The sequence below is a fragment of the Argiope bruennichi genome, chromosome X1 (assembly GCF_947563725.1).
Source record: "Argiope bruennichi chromosome X1, qqArgBrue1.1, whole genome shotgun sequence".
Lineage (NCBI taxonomy): Eukaryota > Metazoa > Arthropoda > Arachnida > Araneae > Araneidae > Argiope > Argiope bruennichi.
This window is the reverse complement of record NC_079162.1, coordinates 102,872,438-102,890,597: the sequence shown is the minus strand read 5'-3', so window position 1 is coordinate 102,890,597 and position 18,160 is coordinate 102,872,438. Positions and strand designations below refer to the sequence as shown.

The following is an 18,160-nucleotide window of genomic DNA, read 5'->3' as shown; positions in this document are numbered from 1 at the left end:
CTGTAATCGAAATATCACCAGTAAAATCATATCAAGGATTTGAATCACACGTCCCTTTAAAAAGTATTTATAGCTAGTATTTGTGACTTTTTGGTATTGGTTGCATTATAACTGTTCGTAAAATATTCGTCATCTCTACTGTGCAATACAATACATGCTCAATTGAATTATAGTTTTTAACAAATTAAAAATTAATTACTTAACGAATTGACCTAAAACATTTCTTGTGTTTCGGAATATTTTTGATGAAAGTAACAAATAAATCTATTCGTTACTTTAGATTTCTGAGGAGTGCATAAAAAAAAAAAATCCGTTTTATTTATACTAGATTCTGCTTCATATTTTTAGTTTCTGGCATCAACGCGAATCCGCAATCCGCAGTCCGCATTGGCGGTACCCAAATTAAAAAAACCGAAACGCTTATTTGGCGGTGCGTTACTGATTTGCAGCTATTTAATATGGATCCAGGTACTTTTATATGAATTTTTTATTACTTTGAACAGGATCTTTTTGCTACCTTTTATTTTTCGTAAGGTTTTCAACCAGTAACATCCGAAACATTCAAATTAAAACGTTATGTGGTTTGGTTCAGCTTTAATTCAGAAAGTTGACTCATTAATGTGAAAACGGAATTTGTAATCGACCAATAATGTAATTCTCTCTTTATCAAAAATTTTTTTAATTCACACCGTATGAAAAATTTGCTCGTTTTCGGTTTAAACAGATATTTTCATTCATTCAGTTTTGTAGAAATCTAATCAAACGACTTCAAATATTCTTACATAATATTTTTCCTCTTTTCAGTATTTTCATTTGGTAAAAGCGAGTTTAACGGGACATTTATGTTTAATTTTTAGGGGTAATCTTTCGTAAAAGGAAGTTTAATATTTATTAGATGAGATAATAAATATTTCTTATGCTTTGCTAAAAAAATGAATTGAAAAGAAGTTACAAAAGTTTGCAATCCTAGCATTTTGAAAATTTTAGTTGTACAACCCATTACAGAAATAATTTCATTATAGAAAGTTTCTTAATGGTGGTAAACCACCATTAAGGTTTGTGATATTTTATGTATAAAATTATATATTGATTTTTATTCATATGCTTATTTTCTTCAGAAAACTTGTTGTTGAAGATTTTTATTTTTCATGAATGCAGGTAATTTTTTTTCACTTTTCCCTAGGTTTTAACATAATGATGGTTATTCCTTGGAAATGCAGTGATGTTTTACAATTTCGACGATTATTTGTTTTGAAAAAATGTTTGTTTACTGGAGATCCAATGCAGAATGTAAAATTTAAGCCTCAATTAAGAAAAGTTCTGAGAAAGATTACAGTAAGTATTAAACAAGTGGTATTATGCATGTTTTAGTGTGTTACAGTACATTATAATATTTTGAGATTTTAGAATCCATGTAATTCAAGCGGCTGAATTATATAATATTGTTTCATAATACATATTGACACATGTTATTGTGCACCACTGCTCAATACCTTTGTTTTTCTGATGCTGTAATAATACTATTTTAATGCGGAATGGTCTTAATTTCTAAAATGTTCTTGGGTATATTTTTATTTCCTGGCACAGTAAGTTTTTACATGCTAAAAGAAAGATTGCATATTCTTTGTCAAATTTTTCCTTTCTTCCTGTCTACTGCAATTTTTTAAATGAAACATTTACTATTTGAAGTTAAAAATAAAATATGTTCAGATTTTAAAAGTGCCAAAATGAGGAAAATCATGCAATTGCTTTATTTTTAAAATTTAAAGTAATAATGATTAAGGTGACTTTTTATTGTTACTTTTGGCAAAAGATATACTATTTCTGGTAGTTGTTCGAATCACTGGCACTCATCTCACCAAGTAGATTTTATTCTCATACACATAAAAAAAAGTTTAATAAATGCTAGTTCTAAGAATTTCTAATTCTAGTATGGCAGTAAAAGGTTACCCTCAGGAATAATTCTGTTTGACGTCAGTTGTATCATTTTTTGCAGCTTTATTGCTTGACAAATAGAGAAAGTATCGTGCTTCACATCGTTTTTTTTTTTTTAATGTTTTTATGTTTATTTACAACTTTTTAATTCTGATGAAAAATTTCTATAAAAGGTGTCAACTTGTAATATTGAATTATTTAGGGATGTATTGTATAAATGATGTATTGAATAATTATCATAATATATCTTTCAAAAATTATCTTTTGATTTTGTTTTATTGTGTTTATTTTCTTTGCAGATTGAATGGCAGATTCTAATGTTGATTACTTCATGGACAAAGAAAATGCGATCTTTAGCTGACAAGTTCTTATCAAGTTATATTCGTGAAAAAATTGGTGTCTTAAAAATTTTTAGAAACCACAATACTAAATTGCAATTAAAATGTGATATTCAAAATACCTTACACCATCAAGGATATCATGAACTAAATCATGTGCTAATAGGGGAGGATGTAGAACAATTACATAAGAATGGAAAAGTATGTTGTTTATTCATTTATTAAATAAGTTGTTAAAACAAGAATTTTGGTTTTTGTGCAACTTTTATTGCATAAAATCCTATCCAGACATTTAGCAATATTTAGTAACAGTATTAACATTTTGAGAAAGATTGCAAGTAAATTAATAACTGCATTGTTTTCAATGATTACAGAATTCCTTTGTGTTTAAGATAATTTTGAGCAAAATGTTAGCAAATGATATTGATTTGCCAAAATTATTTGTAATATATATAAATTATATAATATTATTGCATATTTTTAAAATGACTTTATTATGAAAACAGATCAATTTTTGTAAAGATGCATAGCTTATCTTTTGTGGCTTAGACTAGTACATTTAAGTTGCATATTTTCATGAAAACATAAAAGCAAATTATATTCCCAATTAAAAGAGAAATTGAACATCAAGGCCATTTATTTTAATATTTTTCTGTTTTTCATATCATAGAAATTTTTACCAGCTCTTTTTGCGTATCATGGCATTATCACTTTTAAAAAAATTTATATTGTCTTTCAATGAAAATTCTTGTAATGTTTCCTTTCATTTAACCCATCTAAAAATACAAATTTTATTTAGTGGTTTAAAACTAACTAGTTTAAAATTCTAATAAAATTGTTAGGAAAGGGTTTAGATTATATATTTGAAGTTACTAATGTTAATGCAGGTTCAAAAAATGACTATAAAAAGTATTTCAAATAATGAAACTTGAAATTATTGCATAAATTATCTGAATACAGAATAGTAATAAAAGATAATAATGCTTGTGTCCAGGAATACTAATAGTGCAAATTTTGAATGTTGCTACTGGAACACTTATTCTTAACTTTTTTGAGAATTTTACTTCAGTTTTTTAGTGTACCATTTTAACTAAAATTTCCTGTATTTTCCTTTTATATCTATGATAGGAACAAATTTTTTGATTTTAAATTATTAAAATCAATTTTTTTAGAATTGGAACTCAGATTTTTCTTTACTCTTAAAATCTTTTGAGGGATTGAATCAACTTTTAACTCGCACTAACTTGTATCTTTTCATTTATAAGTCCATATTTTTAATATCTGTTACTCTTGACTTGCCAATTTATTAGCAATTTGTTATTCTCTGTGTCAAAACAATAAACACGCTTTCACTCATTCACTTTACATTTTTTCTGGCTGAATTCTCTGCTATATTCACCAAACAGTGAATCACAGAAGTCCTTAAGAAATTCATACTCAAAAGTACTTCTTATTCTGAAATGCTAGTTCCACTATCTATGTTTGACTCGGTACATCTTTTCATGTTGACTTTAAAGTAGATTTTCGCTGGTTGAAATATCTCATATGATTGACTAATATTCAACAAAGAAATCATTTTCATGTTTGCCGTTTACACTATAGTTCTAGTTTATAATTGAATTTTAAATTGATTTTAAAACTTTGGATTGAATCGGAACTAAGAAAGAAACAATCTTTCCTTTCTTCATTTATCATATAAGAATTTGTATTTGAAACTATTTGGGAAATTATATCTACTGTAATTTTCTTTACCAGTTCATTCAGCAACAAAAAGGTTTTCTTTTTTTTTAAAAAAAAATTACTTGTATTTCAAAACAAAAATAGTTTTTATTTTAATTTTTAAATTCTACTAGTACTTGAATATCTTCTTTTCATAGGTTTATTGTAGATCATGTTTATATTTGTTCCTCGGTCTTCTTAATAATTTGTTACTTATTGAACTCTCAAGTTAATAAATATTCTAATCTCAAAATTATTAAACAAAGCATATTTCTTGATTTGTTGAAACAATTTTCAGGATTATTTAGAATATTTTGAACACTTTACCAAACCATAGAGTAAGAAACTGAATTTAATATATGAGGGAAGAGAAGTTCTAAATGAAATATTTCTATAAAACAAATAACCTTTTATGCTATTAATCTATTTTAACTTAACAAAATATTGTATTGTGAAGTCTATCTCAAATTATTTTTTCCCTGTAGGATCACTTATCATTTTCTTTCAAAGAAATCATTTTTATCATAATGGATTTTGCCAATTAAATTTCTTTTAAAAACTCTTTTTTACATAAGTATGAGAATTTTTTGATTTCTAATGAAAGTCCACTACTATTTAATATATAATATCAGCTATTAATTAAGCCATATGAAAATTTTTTCTGGGGAAGCCTTTTGTACTGCATTAACTGAGCTCAATTGAATTTTTATTATAAAAATAAGCATGTTTCATATTAAAATATTAACCCTTATTCTAATATTTTTTTAACTAAACTCCAAAACATATTTCTGCACTTAAAACTCTGTGTTACGTTCTAGTTTCTTTCATCAGTTAGTGAATCAAAGTTTTATTGCAAAAGGATAGCATTGGGAATACTTTTTTCACAGCTGCAATTTAGATTATTTGGGACCTATTTTGTCTGAATATTTTAATCCAAATATCATGTTTCTAATCATGTAGTCGAAAACCCTCAATTGGTTAAACAATCATCACAGTCATCTTATCCCAGACAAATCAGTATTTTAACAGAATTACAATGGAATTTACTTCATTTGTCATTAGACTTTTATATTGAATGTAGAATCATAACACATTGTTTCAAATGCATAAAATATGACTGTTAACTGTGTATAGATTGATAAAGAAAATGGTGTAAAACTAACGGCTAAACCACAGCCTTGTGAATTAATTTCCTTGAGTATTGTGGCGGAATTAATTGAATTGGGTGTAAACTAAAATCCTGGAATAATGAACTAAATTGACTGCTATTTGTTTCCAGAATTGTTATATTAGTTAAAAAATCATATTTTCAGAAGTTTTGAAAATATAGGTAATAGCTAATGGGCTTCCAATAATTACGTGAACAAAAGCAAAAGTAATAATCATGAGAACAGTAAGCTGCTAAATGTTCATGAATCATGCATGATATTGGTCAAAGAAGTGGTTTCAAAGGATGGCATATAAAAAAAAGGCAAGTTCTAGATCTGAAGCGATAGGTGAATACAAGTTTTAGACAATCAGCACTTATGGAATATAACGTTTCTTTTATCATAGTAAACAATAGTCATATTTTCTCAAATTATTTTACTAGGTTTTTATTGTTTTGATTACAATATCTGATGGATGAATTGCTGTCTGTTTTTATTCTTTAATCAAACCCAATTAAGGAAAAAAATTGCAGTTTAATTTCATAAAATTTTTTTCATGGTATGGAATAATATATATTTAACTGGAATTACAACAGCATTTTATCTATGGAAATCATCACATATGCCAGATGCCGTCCTTTTATCTTTACAAGATGAATCGAACTATTGATTGGAAATTTAGAATTGTACATTATGCCTTGTTCTAGTAAATATATGTATTTTCACATGTGTTCACTGAAAGTGCAATAGTTAAAAAATGTTCATTAATCCATACAAAAATGTCATATCTTATTTGTTAATTATTAGATCCATGATACTGATGGCTGGAAAATCTGCAGAAATTGATGTCCAGATAAATGAATTAGCAAAATTGAATAAATAAAAATAATCTTGCTTTGTAATGTTTTTTTTTGTTAATTATTAATTGATTTGTATCATAACATAAAGATGTTTTGTTTTATTTCACCCATGTCTTTAATCTTGTGCGGCTTACAGTTAAAGAGCACGAGAGTGATCAATATCCCCATCCGGTAGTATGTAAATTTCGTCTTGCTAAGATCCAGGCTAAATAAAGAGAAATTTTCTTTCTTTTTTATATATATAAATATAAACCTTCTTTTAATATGCTATTATTTTGAATAATGTTAAACTTTTGCTTCTTTTCGTAGCCCTTTCCACTTCTTAAAATCATATTGCATTATAACTAGCAAATATGTGCTATTCCCTCTTTTTATATATATATCTTGAATTACATACAGGGAAAAAATAGGCAATATTTCTTCCAGATTTGAGTGGCAACCATGAAAGTGTAAGTTCATTACACATATGTATCTCTGATGTAATTTTCATTGCACTTTTCGCATAGTACATCATTTCTACACTTACACTTTCTTCTAGTTAGATGAGAAAAGGAAAACATTTGATGTTCTTGTTTTAACTTATCCATAAATAGATGCATGTTTTGTTGAGTAAATCAAACCTTGATAGATTCGGAAAAGTTTGTCCAAAAATTGTTACTACAACTAACTTGGATGGATCTATGGTATTAATTTTTGAGTTGAAATGCTTATATTTTCTTCATTTCTATTCTAAGGTCATTTGGACTAGTACTCTTTTCAACGTTTTGAAATAAAATTCTTGACTTAAAACACTATGTTTAAATTTAATTAAAATTGTAAATGCCAATTTCATCGCTTCAAAATTACTTTTTGTTGAAAATTTCTTATTCTAAATCCATTGGTCTTGGCTGTTGGGTTCAAACATCCACATCCACATTCGATTTTATTGTTAATAGAGATAATAGCTGCCATTAGCACCTAAAAGATTCAAGTATCATACTAATACGATTAATTTATACATTACTTCAATTAATTATTTCAAATAATTTTTCATTTAGCTGGAAACAGCTAATATAAAATAAGAAAATGCATGGGGTAACTTTATATCATTTATAAACAGAAGAAAAATCTTGGTTTGATGAGACTGATTAATCTGTAAATTTCAATACATTAATGAAAAATATCATTACAAATTATTTTTAAAAATATTTTTAAAACTTTTTAATTTGTCTCTTGCATGAAAAAAAAGCTTCATATCACAAATTTGATAATTTAAAATTGTGAATAACATCATTTCTGTTTAATAACCTTTGAAGAAGTTACCAGGAAGAAATAAAATTCGGATTAATACTGAATTTCAATTTTTTTATAGGGGGAATTATCTTGCAAATTATATTTGCTGAATTGGATAACATATGCAATTGCCTACTCTGAAAATAACCAATGTACTGAAGTCCATAAGTGTTCTCAAATTCAGCGTTATTATTAATAAACATTGTGATGAAAAACGATTATATTCTTTATTGTTGGGTCTAATTAAGTAATTTAGTTTCCTTATTTACTTGAAAATTTTCTGAACTAAACTATTCATTGCTGGCACAGAATTGGTGTATTGCATATTTAAAGAAATTTTTATTTATTGAGCATCTACAAATTTCTGTTGACAAGCTGTTCTAGCACAGATCTATCTCAATCGAGTAGCTGGTATTAAATAGATTATGCATTGCTAATATATGTATGGACAATTATATATCATAAAGAAGTCCTAGAAAACATTCCACTCATTTTGTGTAACAGGAATCTACTCCTAAGCTTCCAAAGCTCATGGAAAGTGATGGGATTTATGTATGAAATTTATTTAGTTTTCTGTCTTAATATAGAAAATTAATCGAGTAAAAGTTTGTTAACTGTAGTTTAATTATTTTGTAGAAATTAATTTTGTTTGTATTTTTTTAAACCTTAGAATACCAGTTCAATTTTAATATTCTCATATCAAAAATTTTAGATATTTTATATAAAAATGGCAAATATTGTACATTCTTTTATTTTCTTTTCTTCTGTAGGTTGCTGCTGAGTTTAACTTCGGAGCTTCTGCAGGCGATTGCAAAAACGATCTATTCTATCATAGGTTAGGATATTTCTGATAACTATCAGATTCTTTTTCATTTGATGGAATTAGGCACCATAATAAATAAAAATATAATTAACTTTAGAATCATAACATCGGCTTATATTGTTTTAGACAAAACTCATCGTTTTGCAATCGCCTTCAGTGGGGTCGGTTCTTTTGAAGTGTGTCACATATCCTCTTTGGCTGCGTATGTTATCCGAGGTTTCCTCCACTACGGCAATATTTGATTTGTTATTATTGTAATGTTATTTTCCAATATTTTATGGAAAGAAATCAACTACATTTTAATGGTTATATTTATTATTTATTTTTTCTATCATTCTTAATACTTTACCATATTTCTGTGTGAAAGTCTCATTAATAGACAATTTCATTTCATTAAACGAATTGCTAAATATGCTATTAAACAATTACTTAGTATTAATTTAAGCTGCAGTGTGTTTGTTTGGTTTTACGTTGTAGAAGACTTTTTTAAAAATTTAATACACAAAATGACCATGTCTTTAAATTATATATAATTTTTGTAATAACATAATGTTGATGGAAAATAAATCTCTTCTTCATGTGGAAAATACTTTATTTTGAAACTGTTAATGTTTTTTCACTGCCACCTCCTAGCCTCATTTATTTTTAAAAAATACAAAAAAAAAAAAAAATTATCTTACCCACTTACATTTTTATTCACTTAAATATTTACAAACTGTCTTTTTTTTATTTTTAATGTAGGCATGAAATTCTAAAGTGTGCCTAAGATATAACATGGTAATTTTTTTTCCCAAACTGATGCTTATTTAGTAGTACAAAAGCATCATACTTAATGAATGGATTTGTACTTGGAATTTTAAAAGTTGCCTCAACAGATATTTTGCAGTGCAGTTTTTACCAACTTTTTATTTATTTCTACATAAGTGTTATTTTCAAATTCATACGCTTCCACTTCTGATGTTTGAATACAGTAAAATGATTTATTGGAATATTTTTAATATCAGAAAGAAAAATTGTAAATGCTATAATTACATGAATGGCAATTAAATGTAACAATAGCAAGGTGATGGTTATTTTGAATTTCCATCAGATTAAAGATGCATTCTAAAATCCACAGCAATCAAAATATATTGTCTTTTTGAAATGTGAAATTAAGTTCTTAACATCCTTCACAGTCCCACAGAATAGAATTATTTGAATAAAGCATACTTTGTAATACTGGGTCAAGGAGAAAATGTATTGTATTCTATAGATAAAAAAAAAGATTAAAAAAAAAATATTGTTAAAACACTTATTAAGTTGGTTTGGAAAATAATTTGTAATGGATTTACTGTTGGAATTTTCTTTCTTGTAAAATGCACAGAACTTTGTTGAGTCATGTATAAGGAAATAGAAATTGGAATTAATTATGTCAATTGCATTTCTTTTTTTGATTATTATAAATAAAAAAACTGTATAAATGTATGTTTTTATAATATATTAGAATTATAACTTGATGATAATTGATTATTTAATGCAAATGGTCCTCTAGTCTTTAAAAATCGTATTAGTGGTATTTAAAATTCAGTTATTTTCGCTGTCCCATTTCGATCTCCTGATTTGATAAGATTATCATATGACACTTAAAAAGGACTTTTTTTGTAGGGAGATTGCTGTGTAAACTTATAACTAATACATCAAGGCAAACTAATTTCTAAAAAGTAATCTAATAATAAATTTAAGTAACATTTATCATCAATTCCTAAAACGTTTATGTAATTCAAATTAGAGTAACTCCAATTAGGCAAACGAATAACAAGAAATTGATTCTACCGGAAGAGCAATCTGAAATGCGTTGGAAAATTATATTAAATAAAATAATATTTATAAACTAATATTGATATTGGCCTGTTGTACGCGCCTGTAGCAGTACGAATTGCAGCTACACGTACGTTGTTGTCTTTACCTGGAATTATTTCTACAGTGCTACATATAGGCCATTTACACAAAGGTGTATTGTCTTCTTTCAAAATAACCATGCTACCTAGGACTATATTGTTTCTTAAAGTTCCATTTGTATCTCTGTTGGAGGTGATTTAAATAATCACGCTGCCAGTTTTTCCAAATTGTTTGTACAAACTTGGTTACCAATTTCCACCTACTTAATCTATTTGAAGGTATGTTGATTTCAGGTTCTGCTATTGCAGTTATAGAGCTACCAATTAAAAAATGGCCTGGAGTAAGAACATTAAGATCATTGGGGTCGGCCGATAAGGGAGTAATTGGTCTAGAGTTTAAGATTGATTCAATTTGATGGCCAAAACTTTTCTCTAACAAAATTTAATAAGGCTGCCTGCACGCAAATTTTTTACATCATTGTGTTGCACAATCAAATTACTTAACTTATGTTTTGCAAGTAAAACAATGGGGAATATTGAATCATAATTTAAATTCGATTGTTCCAGTCGATTTATTTATAAGCTAATTCAATTATAATTAATTATTTGCAATAATCAACCATTTGCATGGCGTCGTGGAATAAGAATTGAAACCGGCAGAGCCAAGAATGTAGAAATCATCCAAAAAACAGGAAAATTGAAAAATTTCCTTAAAAACTGGAAAAGTAAATTGAATGCTAAGTTTCTTAGTCCTTTCCCCCACCCACCCCCTGTTTTTTTCATTTAAAAAATGGCGATCTCTCTTGCCGTTTGCAAGGATAAAAGATCGCAGCTATAGCTCAAAAAATGAAGCAACATCTATCATTTTAGAAAAAAAATGAAAGTTCATCTGCGGCTCCTTCGACGCTATACTCGTCATCCTTGGTTGACTATGACTTGTTCACAGATAGTCGTGCTTTGGTCTTCTGAATTTTTATGGACATCAAAACTTGCTGTGTAACATATGTCCTATAATGTATTCAGTGATATATCGGAAATACTTTCACATAACGCTTACTAATAGAGAAATAGCCAAAAAATGTAAGTTGTGTCCTACAAAATTGGGGAACATTATTTTTATGATCCATTTTTTTATCAATCGCTTATTAATCTTTAAACTGTAAAAAATTTTATAATATGCTTTGCGGAAGCTTTCAATGGCCCTTTACAAAAATGCCAAATGAATTTACTGCAGGATATTAATGTGTGTTCAATACGTTGCTACCAAAGCGCCAAATTGGCGAGCTCCCTTTCTAGGGTTGCTCTCTTTTGAAACTGCGTGGGCACGACCCCCCGTCTATCGGGGGTTGTGGCGTGGGTCATGAGAATAACCGTCGTGAGATAACGGCTATGGTTTGTTCCTCTTTTCTGTATGTGTATCTCCAGACGATTTGGCTTGGTTGGCTGGAAATTTTACAGTCTGATACGCAGTCTGGGCGATAAGCTTCACTTTTACGATGCCGAACTTGCCGCTTATTGTCCGATGTAGCATCAAATGTAGAAATCTACTTCAAAATTAAAAAGAAAGACTTATTCAACGAAAATATGGAAAATGAAATCAACTATCATCAGCTGATTTATGAATTGTAACGTTTTCTTTTCAGGGGTTCTTACCTTACTGTGGATGGTCACCAAGAGGTATCGCTAAGTAGTAAACAAAGCAAGCGAAAGCTCACCGATGTCGGTTACCCATTCGTTTTTTTCCCTGAAAGTGTTACGATGCTTGTGCATCTGCTTTAGCAAATAGTTCTTAATTTTTTTTTTTTTTTTTGCTCTTGCTGTAAGGAGGTTTAGTGCTTCCTTCTTGGCATAAAGTTCCAATTAGTAATGATATTATTAAAAAAGAATATTAATAAAAATGAATAATAAAAATTCAGTTATATGATAGTTATTAAATTAATTATTTAAGTAATTAAATGTATTTTTTTTATAAAATACCTTACTTCCTATTGTAATAATCATTTTGTTCAAACATTTGTTATTACTTTTTAATGATATCAGTAATTTTTTTACTATAGAATAAATATTTAGTATCGTTAGTTTAGTCGCGTTCTATTCCTTAAGTTGTATTGAATAATTAATTCCGGTATTATTTTATCACTTATTTTTTATAACAATTAATATTCTCTTCCTTTTCAATTCAAGTTTCGGAGTAAAACTGATGTTGATGTTGATAAAAGAACTGAAAGTTAAAAAAATTACTATATTAATAAAATACTGTAAAAATGACAAAAAGAAAATGCAAAACTATAGGAAAGTGCTTACATTTTCCTTAGGTAATCGTTATTTCTAGGTAATCTTTAGGTTTCTTTTGTTCATTATAATGATATTTTTGTTTGTTTCTTTTCAGAAGTTTGTCTGAAATACTCAGAAAAAGGGAGGGAGGGGCTAAAATTTGAATAGAATCAGCAGAAACAATTTACATTTTTTGAATCTTTTTATTATGTATTTTTACGAAAATAATAATAAAAATAAAATCCTGTATAAATTTTTTTTTTATAAAAATTACTAATCAGTATCATTAATATTTCCTGCATATTTCTAAAGTTTTTATACCAATAAAAAGAAGTCGGCCTAGTTATTTAGGTTGGAAGCACTATCTATTCTGCAATATCTCTTGAAAATCGAAATAAAGGGAGCGGATAAGCATTTATGAGATTTCATATGAAGTCAAAACTGGCAAAATTGGTGCAGATCTTGAAGATTGAAAATTGACTTTTAAAAAAAATATTTCTATTTTTTTCATAAAAGATGTACAAGGAAAGAGTTTTATTTCTCTCTCTCTCTCTTTATGTAAAGATTTTTCTTGAAAGTGAAAGGTGGAGTGCGGCGGACCACTTATGACATATCTACTAATTTTAATATAAAAAAAACAAAAATTGGTATAGTAATCGATGGTTTTGTGAATTATTTCAAATATATAAGTGTCTGGCGAATAGCTGGTATCATTTTAAAATATCAAATAATACGATAAAAATAATTTTCACAAATATTGCGATTCAAAATTTTAATCAATTAAGTAGCTTGTACACTTTTATAATTCCGTATTTAATTTTTGTACTTTTAAGAATTATGTTGTTATTTTTTCGCCATTTATGATTATTTATGACATAGGTATACAGAAAAAAATTTTGATGCTTGGTATTTTTTTTAATTAATTGGACGTATTCGGTTTCCTAAGATGAAACTTGAAAACTGTACTCCCCCGCCCCCACTTCTACCAGTTCTACTTTTTGAAATTCAATTTAGTTAAATTATGAACTGTTTAAAATTGCAAAGAAAAAGCTATTCTTCCATCAAATGACTTGAAAAAAAATAAAGAAACATTAGCATCCAATTTTACGTTGGAATAGACTACAGCTTTGGTTTTGAAATGATTAAAATTACTTATGTAAATGTGGCAATACAGATCGCTTCAATTTTATCTAAATCTCTTCAATCTTATTTATTTTTCATTATATAAAGTTATCTGAATTATAATAAACTGAATGTAAAGTAAGGTTAAGTTCAGTTAACTGAATTATAAAGGTCGCTTCAGTATGCAATATTTCATTGTTTTTGCCGAATGATTGAAAGGAATTTGAAAATACTGCTTATATGAAAAGGTATCTTCCTTTGCTTTCCAGCTTGATTAGGGAATTTTAAAAAAGAATAAGTTGCTTTCCGAAAGCTTTATTTCATGTGTTTTCCATGATTTGAAGCTCCGTAGCTTTCCTTCTGACATATGATTACTTGGCGTCAAAGTTTCTAAGCAATACTTTTTAAAAGAATCTTAGAGTATATAAATCCTGCAGTAACTAAGTATCAGTAATGAAAAAAATTTGAACCTGATATATTATTTTCGAAAAAGTACTAGTACTCTCCTTATATTTTGTATTTCATAGAATTTATATTTTTTAAAGAATTTAATTACTTTTCGACTATTGATCTGCCTGCGCCCCAGCCCCACCAAATAAGTGGTCCTAGGCAGTGGTTTTAATTTATCTATTCAGATTTCTGCTACTGCTTTCGCTGTGTACAAAGCTAACTATAACTTCCCACGATATGCCATATTTTATTTTGTCTGAGCCAAATCCATGCGGATGTCAATGCAGACTGATACGAAACACTCTCCCCCAGTGCCAGGATTGAACGGTGCTCTGTATGTCAAAAGGGCCAACTGGAGGCAATCAATCAACTCTTTCTGTTTAAGGTCTTCCAAATCTTCCCCTAGTAGAAAAATCTCCTCGTAGAGATCTTTTTTGACCTTTCAATTCGCCAACAGATCATCAGCACCATTGCCAATACCTTTAAAATAAAAACCTTCACTGTTTATTGAAAGAAAATCTTTTTTTACTTTCTCGTATATGTAGTATAGAGAAAATATAGTAATTGTCAAAAAATTCAAACTTGAGATTTTGATGAATCTTCACGTTTCAAACCTCCCTGAGTTCGGAAAACACATGTATGGAAAATGTCCGTTTGACTGTCTATGACAAAGATAACTCAAAAATACTTTGATATAGACAGATGAAATTTGGTGTACGGTCCTTATATCAAATTTTTACATTTCTAGCAAATTTTCAGGAAAATCCACTCAACGGAAGTCTGTTAGTCCGACTGTTCGAATATAATTTAACACAATAACTGCAAAACGAATAGGGCTAGATAGTTGAAATTCGACACAGAGAATTATCATCTATAGTTTAGACGCATTCCAAATTTCCAGCCAAATTCAACTAGATATTGACCGTCTATCGATCTGTACTTTTTTGAAACATCTAAACACGATAACTCAAAGACACAATGACTTCATTATATCAAATTTGGTAATGAATTTTGTGATTACAATTGTAATTTGGTTCTAAATTCTCTTTTCAATCGGTTGTGAAAAATTGTGCCTAAAACACAATTTTGTTTGATTTTTATACTATTAACCTCATGCCAAGAATTAATTGCCAAGGATCGCACGGTAGATTCAGTAAAAATCGTATATTCACGCCATATGTTAATAATACATAACTATTGCTCGCTAAAGATAAGCAAGACATACTCTGGGATAACACTTTTATTAGAGAGTATGCGAGAAAGTTTTTAGGACACCACTCCAGTTGATTTCAGATTGGGTTTATGAATGGTTACTTATAAAGTGCGAAGGAGCACTATGCAAGCTAGCTCTTACTTTCCATGCTTATATCGAAAAGTGCTAGAATAAATACAAACGATACATACTAAATGCATTTTGGTATATTGTACTACTTGATTGCATAATAAATTTTGAATAAAATCTGCAAAGGCGTTAACTATTCGTATCTATATAAATGCGTTAACTCGATAATACAACGAATTAGATAAATAAAATTGGCATGCAATCTTATTGTTAAAATTGTAGTTCTACATCGAATTTTGGGTTCAAGCAATCAAAAACAAGCATCCAGACTGTATACTTGGATTTCTTTGTTATACTACGAAGAACAATGCGCTCATGTTCGGTGTTCTGAGACTAAAAATCTGAACCCTCGAGTCGTTCAAGATTTTGTTAAAGATGGAAAGTTTTTACCGAGAGAGAGGGGAGAAATCCCCCTTATCATGGAGTATTGAAAAGTCTTCTATAACAACGCTGCCGCAAGTTCAATGAATGACAAAACCAGGCAAAATTAATGAAAAAAAGGGCCGGTTTCATAAAAAAAAAAAAAAAAAAAAAAAAAAAAAAAATTCAAAAAATAATTTTTGTACATTTTCTTATCTGTATATCGCATCATTTCTGTCTTATTCAAACTTTTTTCTTATTTATTAAATTCTCTTTTTCTTTCTAACTGTATATATATTACTGTCTATGTCAATAATTATTTGGTAGGAATAATTACCCATGAATGTAAATATATTAATCTCATTTATTGGTTATTATTAATATTAACCGATAAATTAATTGATTAAGAGATTAATTAATGGTGAAAAATGAGATAAATTTACCAGAATCCCGACATGTTTCATGAAACATAAAATCTGTATATTATGAAATTTTATTTTTTACTATTTATCTTTAATTAGATTCAAAGGTTCTGCACATTTCTTGTGACTCTTATATACAACCTGCTATTTAATATGAAATACTTATTAACGCTTACAACCTGTATTTCAATGTATAGCACGGTAGCACGAATAATACGTCGAACTTGCACGATTTAAAATATTTCCGTTCTGGAAGAAGTTGGGAAATATTCCATTTTCTTCTAGAATGAATGAAATGGCAGATAAAAATTAATTTTCAATTTGTGATCATTAAAAAAATTATTGTACCCGTCGTCACTCAACTAGAGATTAGTTCTCCAAGAAACGAACTGATCAACTAAGTGAACCCGAAGTGTCTCCATCATCTTCTGATTGTGCTGTTCTTTAGCTTACAATTCCGTGGATAGAGTTATTTTTATCTGCACACCGCTATGTGGATGTTACTATTCTAATTGCGAATTACCCATCCATTCGTTCGTAGACTTTCCTGTGAACTCAGCTATTCGTGATCTCTGTGGACCGCAGTGGCGAAGCGACCTATGGGGGAAAGATATACCCCAAGAGCCAATCTTATGTATCTTCGGGGCAAAACATTAGTGCACATATATCATATTTAAAAATGAAATATCATGGAGGAGTGAAAAATATAATCCCGTTCTCTGGGTGCCCACTGATAGCGACTGGGGTGCGAAACTATTATACCCCGAGCTGCTATTACCCTTACTACGCCACTGATGGACATTGCGTTCCCCCTGTCGGTATTTATAGAGCAGTTAGCGATCCATGCTACATATTCCACATTTATCAGTGACAGTATAGATGCACACCCGGCAGCTGAACATAAATTCTAAATAGAGAATCTGTCAAAAAATATTAATTTTGGATTGTAAGTGGAGTCGTAGTATAACTAAGAGTTAGTTACTCCATGAATGTCATGATTAGGGCCCGAGAAGGAACATGAGTTTTTATATCAACTAAAATTGTTTGATATATTAATGTCGCTTTTCCCACTGTTATGCACTGTTTTTTTCACATTGAAAATACATTTACATTACAAGGATGTTTATTGTTAGACGTATATGATTAAAAGGAAGTTGAAATAATTAGGGATTACTAGCTGCCGTCAGCGATCAGCTGTTTTGCTCATTAAATTGAATTAATTAATTCATTTAATTAATTAATTATAACTTATTATTTGCTTACTTATGTCAATTAATTATAAAGTGTTTGCAATTAATTGAATTTTTGTTAAATTAATTGTAAGAAAAGAACAAAAAATAAATTAGGAAATACAAAAAAAAAAAAAAAACAATTACAGGACAGACGTGAATTCGATAATAAATTGTGAATGAATGTTTTACATCTAATTAATCAGAAATCCATTCATCATTTTATACCAGAAGCATTAAAAGACCAAGAATTGTATTGAAAATTTTATATAAACTTAATAATCAAATTCATAACAAAATATTAATAAATTAATCAGTATATTGCAGAAAGTTAATTTGACTATTTTTCTGTAAAAACTCAAGATTGAATTTAATTTGATGAAAACAGTCTATGGTATATTTGCCTATATTATTCTTAAATGCTAGGAATTCTGACTCAACAAAGTTATTAATTTTAAATTAAGTATTAAATTATTAAATATAATATCAATATTGCGTTGATTTCAACCAAATGTATTAACAGTATAGTTTTGTTTTTAAATAAAGTATATTAGCTGTAAATAAAAAAACAAGATTCAAAACTTCAGGTAAAAAACTTGGATATGAAAATAATACTTGCAAAATTGAAATATTTTCGTATAAAACTCTTGGAACTGAAACTATAAATATAAGATTCAAAAATATCTAATGAAAATCTTGGAAATGAATGAAATCAAAAATATCAAATGGAAAACTTGGAACCAAAAATAATAAATGTAAAATTCAAAGATTTCAAACAAAACACTTGTGAATGAATGTAAAACACAAGACTCGAAATACTCCTATGATATTTTGGGGGAAAAATATGTAATATAAGAAATTGTTGAGTAATTGAAGAAAAAAAAAACATTTGTATTGTGTAAAAATAAATATTTGGACATAGTGATAATAGAGGGCAGCTTAATATCTGTCAGGGATGTAATAATTTCCCCTGAGGTATTTACTACCTT

The 18,160-nt window shown here is 28.3% G+C and overlaps 1 protein-coding gene across 2 annotated transcripts; it reads left to right on the top strand.

Moving 5' to 3' along the window:
• The first annotated feature begins 389 nt into the window (after window positions 1–389).
• LOC129958315 (ATP-dependent RNA helicase p62-like) lies at window positions 390–8,600 on the top strand. Of its 2 annotated transcripts, none has more exons than XM_056070710.1 (4): window positions 390–468; window positions 1,184–1,335; window positions 2,235–2,474; window positions 8,043–8,600. In XM_056070710.1, exons 1-4 carry the CDS (start codon window positions 459–461, stop codon window positions 8,121–8,123), a joined length of 483 nt encoding a protein of 160 aa, XP_055926685.1. In that variant the 5' UTR covers window positions 390–458; the 3' UTR covers window positions 8,124–8,600. The 2 variants fall into 2 exon arrangements, with proteins under 2 accessions (XP_055926685.1, XP_055926686.1); XM_056070711.1 differs by lacking the exon at window positions 390–468 and adding an exon at window positions 496–651.
• The last annotated feature ends 9,560 nt before the right edge of the window (window positions 8,601–18,160 follow it).